The sequence below is a fragment of the Vollenhovia emeryi genome, unplaced genomic scaffold (genome assembly GCF_000949405.1).
Source record: "Vollenhovia emeryi isolate VEMERY1.0 unplaced genomic scaffold, V.emery_V1.0 DF939149.1, whole genome shotgun sequence".
NCBI lineage: Eukaryota > Metazoa > Arthropoda > Insecta > Hymenoptera > Formicidae > Vollenhovia > Vollenhovia emeryi.
Window position 1 is genome coordinate 1,453,130 of NW_011967217.1, and position 15,261 is coordinate 1,468,390.

At 46.5% G+C, this 15,261-nt stretch overlaps 1 protein-coding gene across 1 annotated transcript in view; it reads right to left on the bottom strand.

Moving 5' to 3' along the window:
* Positions 1-15,261, bottom strand: part of LOC105565769 (E3 ubiquitin-protein ligase MYLIP) — a 207,958-nt gene that overhangs the window by 29,351 nt on the left and 163,346 nt on the right. Inside the window, exon 2 of the mRNA XM_012019229.1 lies at positions 6,200-6,396. Coding sequence (XP_011874619.1) covers positions 6,200-6,396 — 197 coding nt within the window. The remainder of the gene's footprint in view (positions 1-6,199; positions 6,397-15,261) is intronic.

Genomic DNA, 15,261 nt, shown 5'->3' on the forward strand with positions numbered 1-15,261 from the left:
GACATTTCGCTAATACAGAAGTGCAATGCGAATTAATAAGAACGGAGCGATGGAGTTTCGCTCCTCAATCTACCGGTGGCGTAAACTCGACGGATACGCCGCGACCAGCGGGGGGGGGGGGGCGTTCATTGAAATTTCGCAGCGAATCATTATCGTGAAATTAATTGCGCAGTCCGTTAATTTTCGCGGCAACCGTCAGTCATAAAATATGGATATGGCAATTTCGAACGCGCTGTATTTTTAATCATCGATCACGCGGCGATGCGATAATGGCGAGGCGTGTCACTTCGCGCCCGTATATCTTTCCGAAATTTACGGGCGGAGTGTGACGGGAAAGTCGTGACGTCGTTGCAAACGAAATGTAGATCGCCGATAAATCAAACGCGAGCGCCGGTATGAAGCCTCCGCGTCGGACAGAGGTCCGAATTTGCGAGAATTCGGAGAATTGTGTTTTTGCGAACGGATAAAAAAAAATGCAGATCGATAAATCACAGGCGAGGTCGATGGCGCCAAATAATTAACGTGATACCCCGTGATTTATGTCCCATGATAAAATATGATGATGAAGTACGCTGCATTTCGAGCAAAAAAAATCGTTCTCGTTGTTGTATTTTCACGAATTTCCTGCGCATTTCCACGGGAAGGCGGTGGTCAATGAAAATATCGCCGACGAGCTTAACGTGAAATTACGCCGAGATATCGATCACGCGCGAAAACAAATTGCGAGCAGCTAATTTCGGCGAGTTGTAAATGATAAAACGCCTCAATCACCAGCTTCTCGTCGATAATACAATAATAGCGTGACGCGGAGATAACAGAAATTAACTGGCAAATTCTAATTAAAGCAGTTTTTTGCAGTCTAATGATATTTTTACGTTTAGTTTTCGACTCTAAACCGCGCGCCGATCCGGGTTGTCGGCCTTAAGAACTGTCGATGCGCGATCTTTAAGGTAGTTAAAGCCGTGACAGAGTGTCAGTGTCTAAATATTTTATTCTCAATTTATTGCTAAAAAATATCACCTCATCAACATTACACTGTTTATTGCGATAAATATTTTCATATGCTTCGGTGGTCAAATTAGTTGAGAGACTCGCCTATAGCGAGAGGGAGGTCCAGGTTCAAACCCTGGCTGAGGTGATATTTTTTCGCAATAAATTTAGAATAAAATATTTAGACACTAACACCCTGTCACGGCTCTTAGTCCTTTATTCCTTCAAATTTGTGTTTATCACATTTGAGCCAACGAATTTTATTTATTTATTTCCTCGTCCCCAGAACTTGCCAGTCGTGTCGATTATTAATTTCCTATATAATAGAACATATTCACGACGTAAAAGTAAACGCCGCTTGGCCGGCCGTTAATGTCATCTGCACATCAAGCACCTCTAACATCGGCGTGTCGGTCCCGCAAAACCTTAACGGCATCCTCCCGTCGTCCCTTTCAAGGCAAGACCCGTCACGAACGGCACCGTGTAACGCAATTAAATCTGACCCACGTCGGGATTAATTTTGTGGTATCTTATGCGGCAGCCTCGAGGCAAATCCTTTTACCTCGCGTCGTACCCCACGGATTTTACCACCGAATATACACACGACCCTCCGAGATATTCCGGCTGGCCTGGAAAATAAGCGCGATGTGGTAATGTCGTAATTTTGTTAGAGATTAATTCGCTTAAGTGCTGGAAAACGCCTTTACGAGATTAATTTGCGACTCACCGCCCCGGCTAAAAATCTCGCATCGCTGGGACAACGTATCCGGCATTGCGACGAAATAATCTCCGTCCTGAGTAACCGTCGTATTGATTGCGATACCGAAAAAATTCGCGCGCTAATCGCATCTGAAAAGCGCGATGTCAATTCGCGAGAAGTGAATCTCTCGGTAGAGGTCGGATTTAATGTGGTCGACCATACAGCGACGTCAAAAGACGCACATCGGAAAGGGACGTCGAAGCGCCGCGGATTCAGAGGCTCCGAGAGAACCGTGTGAAATCAGCTTTTTCAGCGAGGCGTAATCGGGCTAGGCTATGCGTAAAATCTCACCCGCGCGTATTTGCGTAAGAGCGTAATTTCTGAATTAAACAAAAATTCCGCTCTTGTATTTTGTCCGTTAGTTGTTTCGCTTTTGATAATTGAATGCCTTAATTATTAGCGGAACACCAGCGGAAATAAAATTCATTAATTTATAACGTCGAAGTTTGGATACATTCGATATCGATTCGAAATGGATTCTAAATTTTCTGAGTGTTCTGCATCTCCCAATTTCTGTTCCTTAATTAGAGCTTGAAACATTACTCGACGCGAAAATATTTCACAATTCTGGACGCAACCGTAATATCTTTTTCATATTGCACTCGAATTGCAAGAAGGATTCGCTGTAAATCTAACGGATTACATATTGCTGGACAGCGGGAGAATTCGTCGCGCCAGCCGGCGTAATTACAACGTCGCGATATCGGTGACGAATTAATTCGCATGCCGAACGCATTACTCTTCGCGCATTTAGCCTCGCGCGGGGTAATTCGAGCGACCGCGATTAAATTGAAATTACATTTCGACCCGTTGAAATTTGCGGGCCGCTGCTAATTACAATCGGGCTACGTTTAATTGCGCGTCGGTACGCCGGAAACTTTCGACACCAGCGTACTCGTCGCCGGCAACTGTCGGCAATTTTTTCGCCCTGAGAACCGCGGGTAGCTCTGAGAAATTGTCGGGAGCGCGTGGCTCCTTGCCGAGACCCAATCGCAAATGGAACATACCGATGCGAAATTCGTACTCTCTAAAATTCGCCCACTCCGAGGACAAACCTGTCGTTCAGGCAGGATAACGGTAGGGACTTTGTTCATTTACTAGAAGTGTTTCCGCGGGTGTGGCCACTCTGCATCCATACGATGGTTTACCAAACCGTCGAGTGAGATACCACCACGTACTACTTTATTTACCTAACAAGACGTGGCGGAACTCTTGCCTCACTTTTCCGCTCGAAGGTAGCAGTCATGGTGGAAGTACACAAGGTGAACCATTGCGCATGAAGAGAGGAGGTAGCTCCTTCCAACCAACAAGCGTCGTGCTTTTTCGCGTGGCGGCAGTTCAAACGATCAAACAGATCATAACCCAACCTAACCTTAAAAAGGTATCCGCAAAAAAGCACGGCTCTTATTGGTCGGATCGCCCCCACTACTTTTAGGCAACTGCGCATCTACGGAAATGGTTCACCTTGTGTACTTTCACCATGGTGGCAGTCTAGAGTAGTATACAGGGTGTTCCAGGAGGAAAGGACAATATTCTGGGAGGTGATAGTATCGGTAATTTTAAGCAAAAATGTTCCTATAAATATATGTCCCGTTCCCTTAGAACATATAGACATGGAAGAGGAATGCCTATTGTTCTCGAGAGAAAAATATGTCCGGAGGAAGTGAGAAAGAAAATCGTAGTGCCTCTCTCTCGTGAGTTACTGCTCGAAAGTGCGCATGCGCACACAAGCATCGGTGTGTGTGTGTGAGTTGGCGCGCATGCGCACTTTCGAGCAGTAACTCACGAGAGAGAGCTACGATTTTCTTTCTCGCTTCCTCCGGACACATTTCAAGTCCCTATTCCTCTTCCATGTCTATATGTTCTAAGCCCGTTCCCCACTGTTTCCGAGATAGAGCTAGAATGCTAGAATATTATTCCTACTTTATTCAGTGAACTGAAGTAGGTAAGCGAGAAAGATTTCGAGTGCGGGCCTGGATAGCTCAGTTGGAAAAGCATTCGCCCGGCAAGCGGAAGGTCCCAGGTTCGAATTCTGGTCTAAGTCCTGGCCCGTTATTTTTCGCGCCGAAAAATTAATGAGTGGCGCGTCTTAGAGCCCTACCTCCCCGAAGATACACCCCTATTTATCGCTCTGGATACCACTGTAAATCGCGGTGGTAAACTTATAACTGTAAATCAGTCACTATTCACTGTTCCAAGTGATAAGTTACCGATTGATTTTTCGAAAGTATCTACCACCCCGCGGCACAAACGAGCTATCCCGTTCGCGAGAATCGCAATTAAAGTCTACCTTGCTCGCGAGCTTCTTTTTCATTAAATCCCCCAGACGAAATCTCCCATCGCCGGACCCCGTCGGTTCGGCGAAAATCCACGAGAGAAAGCTACGCGCGAGAGCTCCCCAAATATTCCCTGCACTCCACCGGCGCGATCCAATCTCGCGGCGATTGTATTGCGGCACGGACATTGCGGAATGTCACGTATCGGGACGCCGGCGGTACAAATGCCGCGAATAATGCAAAATAAATCACATCGGCGCCGCGCATAACATTATTTACCGTGCGTCTCTCGGCTCGCGGAGAACCGTCGCTCCCGCGCTCGCGCCCGAAAACACATATCCGACAACGCGATATCGCCGGATGCAATCAGTACTCCCACGGCGATGCCAGCATGCAATTTCGTACGTGCTTGCTCGAGGATCGATGGATCGCGCGGATCGCGCCCAAGGAATCCGACTGATTGCACGAGCACTCCGTTCCTCCTCTCCCCCCCCCCCGTCTTTCCCTATCTGTTTCTGTCTCTTGCCACATTTCTCTCTCCCTCTGTCTTTTTAACATCCCTCTTTCTTCGGTTCTCGCTCTCCGAGGAGGTCTTTTTTAGGGCAGCGACGATTTTCAATTCGGACCAAGGCCTCCCTCTCGCCGTTGCGGTTGCACGAGTGCGTCCGCGGGTCGGATTACGGGCGCAAGCGATTCGCATCTGCCGCGGGGAGCTCGCGGCGGGTCCCGCTTTGAATACGCGGCGTCGCGCCGCGGTAACGAGCCAATCAGAACTTCAAACAAAACGAATTCGGCAGGAACAGCCGCGACGTATCTCCCGGAGGTTTCTCATTACGCAGTTTACGGCGCCGGATGCTGATTTTAAAACACAACCGGGCCGGCTTTGTCCCTCGTCGGGTTTATTATACATATATTACCACGAAGTGCACGTGGAGCGCAATATCGCGTTTGAATTCGTAGCGCATTTGACGGAGCCCGCGGCCCGCGCAACAGACACTACGTAGCTTCGGCTGAATTTTAACCAGCTTCCCCGCATTAAACGTTCGAGAATCGATAAAGGGCGCGAGGGGCCGTTCGGTATGGGGAGGGCTCGAAGACGATGCAAATGTCTCGTAATTAAAGCGGCGACGGTAGCAAAGAGGGATCGGTCTAACTACTTCCAGTTACCGATACTGGAAATTTATTGCAGGAAAAGAACAACGGTGGGACACTTGGATCAAGAGCTCTGCCGTGGATTAAGGGCGTTCCGGAGGTGCCTTATTGCGAGATTATCATGATCCCGTTAGGTATCATCGACGTCTAATTTAACTATAGAGAATGTCGCGCGGTAATCCCCGAAAATAAGCTGCCGCTCGAAATCACAACGGCGACGGACCAATCAATCGCGTGGGATCGCTTGTCTGTCGTGCGTGTAAACTATCGGTCCATCTCAATCTCCCGGCTGCCAAGGGAGATTGCGAGCCCCTTGGGAGTTTACGAGATTACATGGAGATCCCTTTCGAACCCTCGTCCGTAGACGGACGGCCGTGAACGTGAAATAGAAGCTTTACTAAATTATCACGTCGTTAAACAATCATACACAAAGATGTACGGAGGGTAAGGGCGGTTTCGGTCGAGGCGTTCAGCCGAGGGGCAATTTTTAATGACGCTCAGATAAATATTTCCAACGCTTCGTACACAGGGCGAGGCAATAACTTGGTCCACCTCGGATATCTCCGCTATTTTTAAAGGTATGCAAAAAGTACAATTGCGAAAGTTGTACTATATCAAGGGAGCCGTAAGATGTTAGTAATACTTTTTCAAAAGATGGAGGCGCTTCGGAGATTTTAAGGTCATCTCTGTTCTTTTAAACGGAACCCCCCATTGTTTACTATACTATCTTATTCTACTAAGTAATATGAACAACTTTTGTCTGAAACATTTTTTGATTTGCCTAATACTTTTTTAGATATTTAGCTCATGATATCTCGATAACTGTTCGTCGGAGGGAAAACTAGTGCAGGACTTTTTTTACTTGATTTGGTCTCAGGAACACGCCGTCGCAATAGTGCTCCAATGATTGAAAACGTATATTGTAACATACACAAAACTTGCACGCGCAGTGCATCGAACGTGGCAGCTACTGTATATTCGGGCGATGTAATGGCGCGAGTCGCGGATTAATTTTCCTTACCTGGTGGCCTCCTGCAGCAACAGGTGAGGCGGCACCCAAAACTTAACCCTCAGAGCGAATCTTAGAGGCGCCACGCCGCCGCCGGTCTGCCGCTCTATGGGGTTTCTCAGGTTCAGCCAGAGCTCCTCGCCCTTCGCGTTCTGGTACTTGAGCCCGAAGTAATCGCACTCCTTGCTGACTCCCAGGCAGTCGCAGGCCTGCAAACCAAATAAATCGACTCGTATTCTTCACCAGGCGAATTCTCTCGTCGGCGCGGCTCTATATATTTCAAATAAGCTCGAATCGATCGTGCCAAATGCGCTTTCTCGCAAATCGGCTTGCTCCCGGGGTACGACCCAAATTTTCAAACGACCCGCTATATCTCTCCGGTTTAACGTCTATAATTAATCGCTGATCCGCGACACTTCGACCGATTAATCCGCGCGGGATTCTCCCGCGGGCGAGCGCGGGAGGCAAACAAATCGCCGGCAATAACTTAGAAAGTAACAGCACGCGTGGGGCGCCGCGCGGTACTGCAGATATCGCGGAAAAGCGCGCCGTGGAGTCATTATTCGCTCCGCGTCTCGCCCTCTCCGCCTCGTTTCCGCCGCGGCCGCCGCGCGCCGTTTCCCCGTGCTTGCCGGTAATTTTTCCTCGCCGCCGCGCCGCGGCCGCCGTAATTGCGGAGCGGCAAAAATATCGGGGGCGGCTAACGCATGCAATTAAATCAAGCGCGCGCTGCTCGCGCGCTCATCGCAATTTCCTTCCGCGCGCGGAGCGTAACAATAGCGCGGATTCTTCTCAGCGGCGCCGTCTCGCGCGATAAATGTAGACGCGATGCCAAGCGGCGACTTAAAATCGCGGGCGATAAAATATATTTGCAGCCGGGATTAAAGTTCTTAAGCGTAACAAAGAATGACAACAAGACAAAGCCGCTTTACCTCGCGGATTATAGAGATATCGAGATATTGCGCTTTTTATTTATTCCACGGGGAAATCCTGTTTTCTTCATCCGTCTAAATTATTTTATTATTAGGGATCTTCCCAGCCGATAGATTGTGTGACGGATTCAGACGGAGTCAATCTTTCCCCGGCAGAGATCCCCTGGCGATCTCGCCGGCAATCTCTCGCGGAGTTTTTTAATATTCATCGTCAGACACGCTGAATTGAAAGGCGGCGAAAAAGTATTCAGGAAAAATTCTTAATAAGCAGATCTCTTCCATTTACCCGCGCGCTCTACGCCGCGCCGAGGATTCTATTCATCCGCGGCCCGGCTCATTTCGCATTACAAAATCGATATTCATGGTGATACCGGCGATCGTAACTTTTATCGTAAATTATGCCGCGCCGCTCGAGCGGCGTTATTGCGAGCTGTTATATCCGTTATTTACGCCGGTCGAGTAAACGCCGCCAAGTGGCGTTGGGGAAAATCGTTAAAAACATTTACGGGAAATGACACGTGCTCGATCCGCAACATCAATCTCGCGATTTAAATCGCGCGCTCGCGCCGCGGCTCATTATCCTGAATAAATCACGGAACGCGGTCTCGCTCGCGGGGAGAAATTCGCGCGGAAAAGTACGCGCGGCTCGCCGTGAGTGTCGCGGCTGATAATTATCCATCGCCCGGTTGACCCAGATAAGATAATTTCGCGCGTTGATATTACACTTTCGCCCGCGGGCGGGGGGAAGCGCTTTAATTCATTCACCGTAACGCGACCGCGTAATTTCTCCTAATAAACGACACTAATAAATTCATCCGGCGACACGATCGGTGATCGACCGCACGCGGTGCGGTTACACGCTGAAAATATCTACATAAATCGCGGTAGCGAGGATCAAATCGCGGGATATTAAATTACCGATACCGCGGTAGGAAAAAAAAGGAAGAAAAAAAGCGTCATTGATACAACGCGAAAATGTTTGGCGAAAAAAAATGGAACGAAATAGCCGGGAGGCTAAGTGAATTTACGCGCGGTATCAAATATCGGAAACGTTACGATCGATCGATTGTTTGTGGGAATGCGTGTATACACATTTTTATATTAAACACGAGCGATCAAATGAACCCGCAGCACGGTTCTCGCGAAGAGGCTGGGAAGATATTAGGTTTCTCCCTCGGTATTTTCCTTAACGTGTCGCTTTCGACTCTGAAAATATTTGCTGCGTCGAAATTACCTGCGGTTACCGCGCGCCGAAAATTTCCATTCGCCGCGACATTCGTTATTAACGCACCGGGGCGTTTCTCAAAAGCGCTTTCGTAGCGCCGCACGACTGATGGACCGAAAATGAAAGCTATTATTTTTATCACGTTGACAGAGTGCCCATTTGAGCCTCTCAATGTCGCCGAGTGACACAATGCGCTGACGGCACAAATAAACATTTTATTGCTCGTTATTGAGGAACGGCCGATTTTATTACAAATAATAACGATATCGACACCCGACTAATAGCGGTGGAGGTATCGACGTTAAATACCCGACTGTCGGCGGAGAAGCTGCGATACTTTCTATCTGATGCCAAGTTTTCAGACGAGGAGTATCGCGAGTGCTGCGAATTTCAGTAGCGACTCTCTCTCTCTCTCTCTCTCCCCCCCCTCCTTCTTTCTTAGAAGACCGGATTTTCGAGATATACCGATGTTACGGGCAAACTCGGTCACGTGCGTTGTGATAAGGGAAATTCACGGAGAGGGCTCGCGCGCGTTGTTCCCGCGGTAATTTACTGCGCCCGGTCGGCGATGTTAGCCGGACGCGATGGCTTCTTCTGAAAGTGGAAGCACGCGAAAACGGATAGACGGGTTGATGACGAACCGTCATCCACCTCAACGTCTCTCCCACGCGGTGAGGGACGCGCGTTCACAGGCTCGCCGTTCGTCCCTGCGATTCAGACGAATTGCGTTGCGTCAATCGTAATTCGCTCCGATCGCACAGAAGACCGAGTTCCTTTGTTCCCCTCGTGCGCTGGTACACGCGTACGCGCGTAGAAAATCACGTTGCGAAAGGATACAGGATAAGATTATGGCGCGCTATCCGTACCTTTAGTCTCGCCTAGCTTTTACCCGAGATCTCACGAATAATACACAGGGTGTTCCGGGAAGAAAGGTCAATATTCTAAGAGGCGATAGTATCGGTCATTTTAAGCAAAAATGTTCATACGAATATATGTCCCATTCCCCACTGTTTCCGAGACAGAGCTACTTGAACGTCTCGTATATTTACTTCTTTTCTGTACACTTGACCCTTCATGCAACCCCATAAACATCTACGGGAATTCACTCTTATATCTTATATTATCACTCGTCCGTTGACTGCTGTGCCGATAACATTATAAAAATGTTCAAAATGCCTCGTATTGTCACAAATGTCGAACGAGCAACACGCCATGTTCGCGCAAGAGTTGAAAAAATGTTGTTAACGGTGGAATTTTTGAAAATTTATTACGATCTGTAAAACATGTATCACTTGGACAATGAATATTAGAAACAGTACGTAGTACTTCTTTCTTGTCAGTAATTTTGCAATTGCACATTCAAATAGCTCTATCTCGGAAACAGTGGGGAACGGGACATATATTTATAGGAACATTTTTGCTTAAAATCACTGATGCTATCACCTCCCAGAGTATTGTCCTTTCCTCCTGGGACACCCTGTATACGGCGAGTAGAATTTATTATATGGGAATAATACGATATGATATAATGATTTATTGAGTCTTTTTCTATCGCGGCCAGTGAAATTATTATGACAAGCGCAGTGCCAGATTCCCAGACGAAATATTGTCGTGGCACGCTGTGCACGTCGCGGAATAGTTTGCATAAGAAGACAGTTATGAATTCTTGGTTCATTCGCTCGAATGTTGTCCGCTACGCCCTTTAATCTCGCGCATGCGAGAGCTCTTTATGCGAGCAGACGAAACCGCACCGGCACAATGGCGCGACTGGCGACGCATGAATTGCAGATCCGCGGGTAAACGCGGTTTGGGACCGAAATTTATCGCTCCACGAGGCCCTACGTTTACGCACCGTTCCAAGTATTTTGGCAAAAATGCGGCAGCTCTGTTTTAGATAAAAATCAAAGCACTTACTCAAACGGAACGTAAGTCTCGCGCCGACCATACTGCGTCCGAGTGTGCGATTGTCCGTTTCCTCCTCGCTTCCTTGGGATATCCTTGGAAAGATATCAAACGAAACCCGAGAAGTGCAGAGTGAGCAGAACGACGATATCGGTTCTCCTAATCGATCGCGACTATTTCTAATAAATTAATAAAATTCGTATGGCTCAAATGTGATAAGCACAAATTTGAAGGAATGCAGGACTAAGAACCGTGACAGGGTGTTGGTGTCTAAAGATTTCATATTCTAAATTTATTGCGAAAATTATTACCTCAGTTTGAACCTTTTTTTATTAATTTGTTAATTTACGCGGACGTAATACGCGTTTCTTATTTTTCTTTAATTATTTAGTCAGGTGGGAGGGCAATAATACACAGTTGGAAAATTTGTGTTTTCTTGTTAAAAAAAATGCCGGTTAAAATTTTTGTGTTAAATGTTTAACACATTCATGTGTTAATTTAACATATTGCTCTTGTGTTAATTGGCCTCAAGTGTAAAATTATTAAAATAACTGAAAAGAAATGTTAAAACAACATAATGTATACTTATTTTTTAATCTTACACCCTGTCACGGTTCTTAGTCCTTTATTTCTTCAAATTGCTATTTCTAATTTTCATTGTCGTTAAAATATTTCAAATCGACGATTCGACGAAGACCAAAAATCAATATTTAACTGAAGAAATTTCAAGAAGTTTTGTCGAAACGACAAGGAGCGAGAGCGAGAGAAACGAGTGATTTCCTTAATCGCAGCGTAGAAGATTAACGATCGATCTTCCGCTTCTAAATATCCAGCAGACTCCGCAAAAGCGCAATACCGGAGCCTTCATTATTGGTTAAGCCGGCAATTGCGCCTCTATTGTCTCGAGTAAGACTACAAACAGGGCGCGAGCAACCTCCCCTTGTTTACCCGCCCTTGATTGGGTCGTGAATCTATAATAGGTCAGAACCAGTTTCTCGCCGAACGCGCACCAAGAATTGCAAACGCGAAACTTTATCCGGCATATTTTTATCGTTCGCCGAAGTTGTTTGCATCGTCTACCTCGTCTATTCGGGGAACACTTCGGCTTTACGCGTCTCGGCGAGTTCCTCCTTCTCTCTCCCTTTTTCTCTTTCGTCGGGCAAGTTTCCCTCACATTATTTCGCCGTTGGCTCACCGGATTCGTATAAATTTTTGCGTCGCGGGTCGACTCGCGCAGCTTCCAGAAATGATTATGTAAATTCTCGAGAGTGAATTGCACGCTCTATTTGATTACGAGTATTTAATCAAGCTCCGTGCAAAAAAAAGAAATATATAATACCCTTTGCGAAGCGAATGCATTGGAAAATCTGTCTTCTCGGGGAAAAAAGGAGAACACGATAAACGCAATAATTGAGTATCTAAATGACGAAAACGTGGCGAAATCATTTCTATGGCTCCATCTCGAGATTGTTTTATACTCGTCGAATGTAAAAACGGTCGCAACCGATAAATCCACCATTGTGACGCGGAGGACGCGTTCCTCCCGTTGTGCTCGACAACGCGCGTTCTCACAATTCATTTGTCACCGTGTATAAGCATAAAGCGATATTATCATCGATGCTGGAGCACTCGCTATCTGGCCCGCTGCGTTTTACGCGTCTATTCATGCGCTTCCGCCGTTGCAATTTTTCGCTATTTGCCCCGTTCGAAAATAAAACGACGTGCAGCCGACCGGTGAACAAGCCCAGCTGGGTACTTCAAAGACTTCGGCATGCGCAATTTCCGTGCGTGCCTACGAGCTCGCCCGCGCGATTATACCGGCATTCGATTTTTCAACGAATTCGCATATTGCAGTTCCTTTGATCCGGATTTTATGAAGGTATAACCTGTATTTTTATGAGCGCCGATCATCGTATCAAACGTCCCGACGCGTTATGCAAAGTGGCCCGTCCGCCGCTCGCGAATGTACAACCGGTGGGCGGGGAATATGAGAATTTCCTAATTTCTGTAACTTTGATATACAACTCCGCGATATTGCGTAATTTTGACAGAAATATGATGACAATATCCGCGTATCATTTTGCAAAGTCAGTAATAATTTTTAAGTTCGCGAGTGCGCGATACGTTTTCCAACTTGCCGCGCGCAAGACAATATATCAGAGAATTAATGAAGAATAACGCGATATTGAAATGAATGCGAGACCGTACGCTCGCCGCGCGGCTGCTTTTTCTCGCTCGCGCGCGGGAATGACATACGATTTGTCCATTAAGCTTCGGAGAGCAGAGATGAAGCAGAGACAGCACCTGGCGATATTTCATTATTCTAATTAGCTGCTCAATTACGCCCGATGGATATTTTATTTATGCTGGGCACTACGTGACAAATGCATTGTCAGGTTGTCACAGACACTCACAAAGCTTGACGCTTTACATTCAATTACGTTTTGCACTTATTTTGCGCCGACGCCATACCTGACGCTATGCAAAATAACGAGATAAAATAAATGATTAATTGCTGAAAGCGTATTTGCATCGCGTATTTAATGTCTCTCTTTATTTTCTTTAACGTTTCTCTGATTCTGATCAATCGCACATATTAAATGTACACGGCATAAATAAAATATACGAACTCCGCCAGTACGTGTCATCCTTTTATGACCGATAATATTAATCGGCGATAATTTATTAACGAAATGCGTTCGGCAATTATTGTGCCAAAAAAAAGATAACAAATGTTTCAACGAAATATAACTACGGCCGTGAATCAAACTCTGCCGATTATTTCCACCGCGGGACACCTTCCATTTTCGCATCTGCATACGCTAGCAAACCGCTCCATTTATTTTATCGACACGTGCTTACGCACAACGCGCGCCGAGATGTGCGCAATTAAAGTTTGCGAGATCTCTATTTCCTGTACCTCATGTACTGCAGCTTCGCCTACGTGACACGACACGTGTCATAATACACGGAGAGAATTTTCTCTTAAAATTCATCCTGAATATCATGCGATCGTGGGACAACATGGCAGGGCTTTATAAGAGTTTTTTGAAATTGTACCATACATTTTACTAGATACAATGTACACTTACTTTTTATTAATGTATTATAATAGTATGTTAATAATATATATACTAGTAAAATGTATACAAAGTATAATTATTAGTAAGATGTATGGTAAAATTTTCACATAACTTTTCGAGGTGCCTTCTTTTCCCACGATTACACAATTTTCAGGATAAGGTTTAGAAGAAAATCATGTGCTCATGGAACAACACGGCAGTTTGAAGAACTTTATGAGAGTCTTTTGTAATTTTACCATACATTTTACTAGTAAAATTTCACAATATTCTCATAGAATTTTTGGGAATGCCGTGTTGACCTACGATCACATAATTTTCACGATAAGGTTTAAAAGAAAATCATGCAATCATAAGACATGACAATTTGAAGAACTTTATGAGAGTTTTTGCAATTTTACCATACATTTTACTAGTAAAATTTCACAAAATTCTCGCACAATTTTTCGAGATGCCGTGTTGTCTCACGATTGCACAATTTTCAGGATAAAGTTTAAAAGAAAATTCTCTCCGTGTAGCGGCCCTTCTCATGAAAATGCGCTGGCTTCCGCCGTTCTTTCTCTCCTCCCTCTCCGATTTTCTAGGGCCCTTTATAGCTTTGTCGCGTGTAATCACCTGTGTGCCTCCTTCCGCGAGCGCGTATCCCCAGTGGCGGCGCGTCCCGACCGACACGCACCATCATTCGCGCGATAAGCGAGAGCGCGTGCACTCCGCTTTCCATGAATATTCAGGCGTCGCGATGCCGACGGCTCATTCCGAAAAATCCTCGACATAACTTACGCGGAGACACACTTCTGCGTGCTCTCGCGCCCACATTATATAACTGCCACGGTGATTTAATCGTATTCATACGATTAAACGCGCGCGATTAAATTTGCGAGTCAAACGGTGGTTACGGCTAATCCCACCGCTGTCCAGTTTGGTCCCGATCGATAAGTGGCATTATAATTCGCGTCAACCAGGCGGCTGACAAATGTAGAAGAAGGGATATATTTAACGCGGGGGATAATCGCCAAAATTCGCACGCACGTTCGGGGATGGACGCGCGCGGCGGCTAAAACGGAGCAATTTGCGCGTGTCGCGCCGCAATTAATATCTCGCCCACGGGCGAATCACGCGGATTCATTAATTCGACGGGGAATGCCGGATAAACGAACTTTATCGAACGCGGTCCAGCCGAGTTTGCTTCATTCACCGAGCCGTTCCCGCGCGACAACGCGGAAGAGTGCGCGAAAGAGGTAGATCGCGGTGTAACACGCGCAAAAATTTTCACCCGCGAATTGCGTCGCGCGCGCGCGCGTAACTTCGCTGCACCACGCGAATTGCGTCGCGTTAAAGCCGCGCGCGGTTTAGATTACGCTCGCAAAGGTCAACTTCGTTTTTCAGTTTGATTGCAATCGCGGTGGCTCAGTGCGCCGCGCGGGGACGCAAATTGCAGTTTGCACGGGCGGAAGTTACGGGCATGTCGCGAAATTAAATTTCAGCGCGTTAAACTCGTTCGGTATTATAATCCCGCGGCACCGCCCCGCGATACCCCCATCGACCCCCTCGCGCGCGTGCTTCTTCCACTGTGGGGCGTATAGGTGTGCGTTGCATAATGGCCAAGTTCGACGTTTATGAGTTTCTTACTTTTAATGCGATTTATATAAGCGGCGCAATATAGCACCGTGTAGCGCGGTGTAATATTCATATTATGCATTATGCGCGTATGCATAATGTGAATATCAGTCCTCGCCCCCCCCCCGGCCCCCGAGGAATTCGTTACGACGAGACATCAATGTAAAACTATAGATATATCACAACAAAAAATGCTCTTAGCTTGGTTACTATTGTGTTTATCTTATTTACAAATTAATACAGCACCGTGCAGCGCGGTGTTAATATCCATATTATGCATTATGCGCGTATGTATAATGCGAATATCGGACTTGGTTA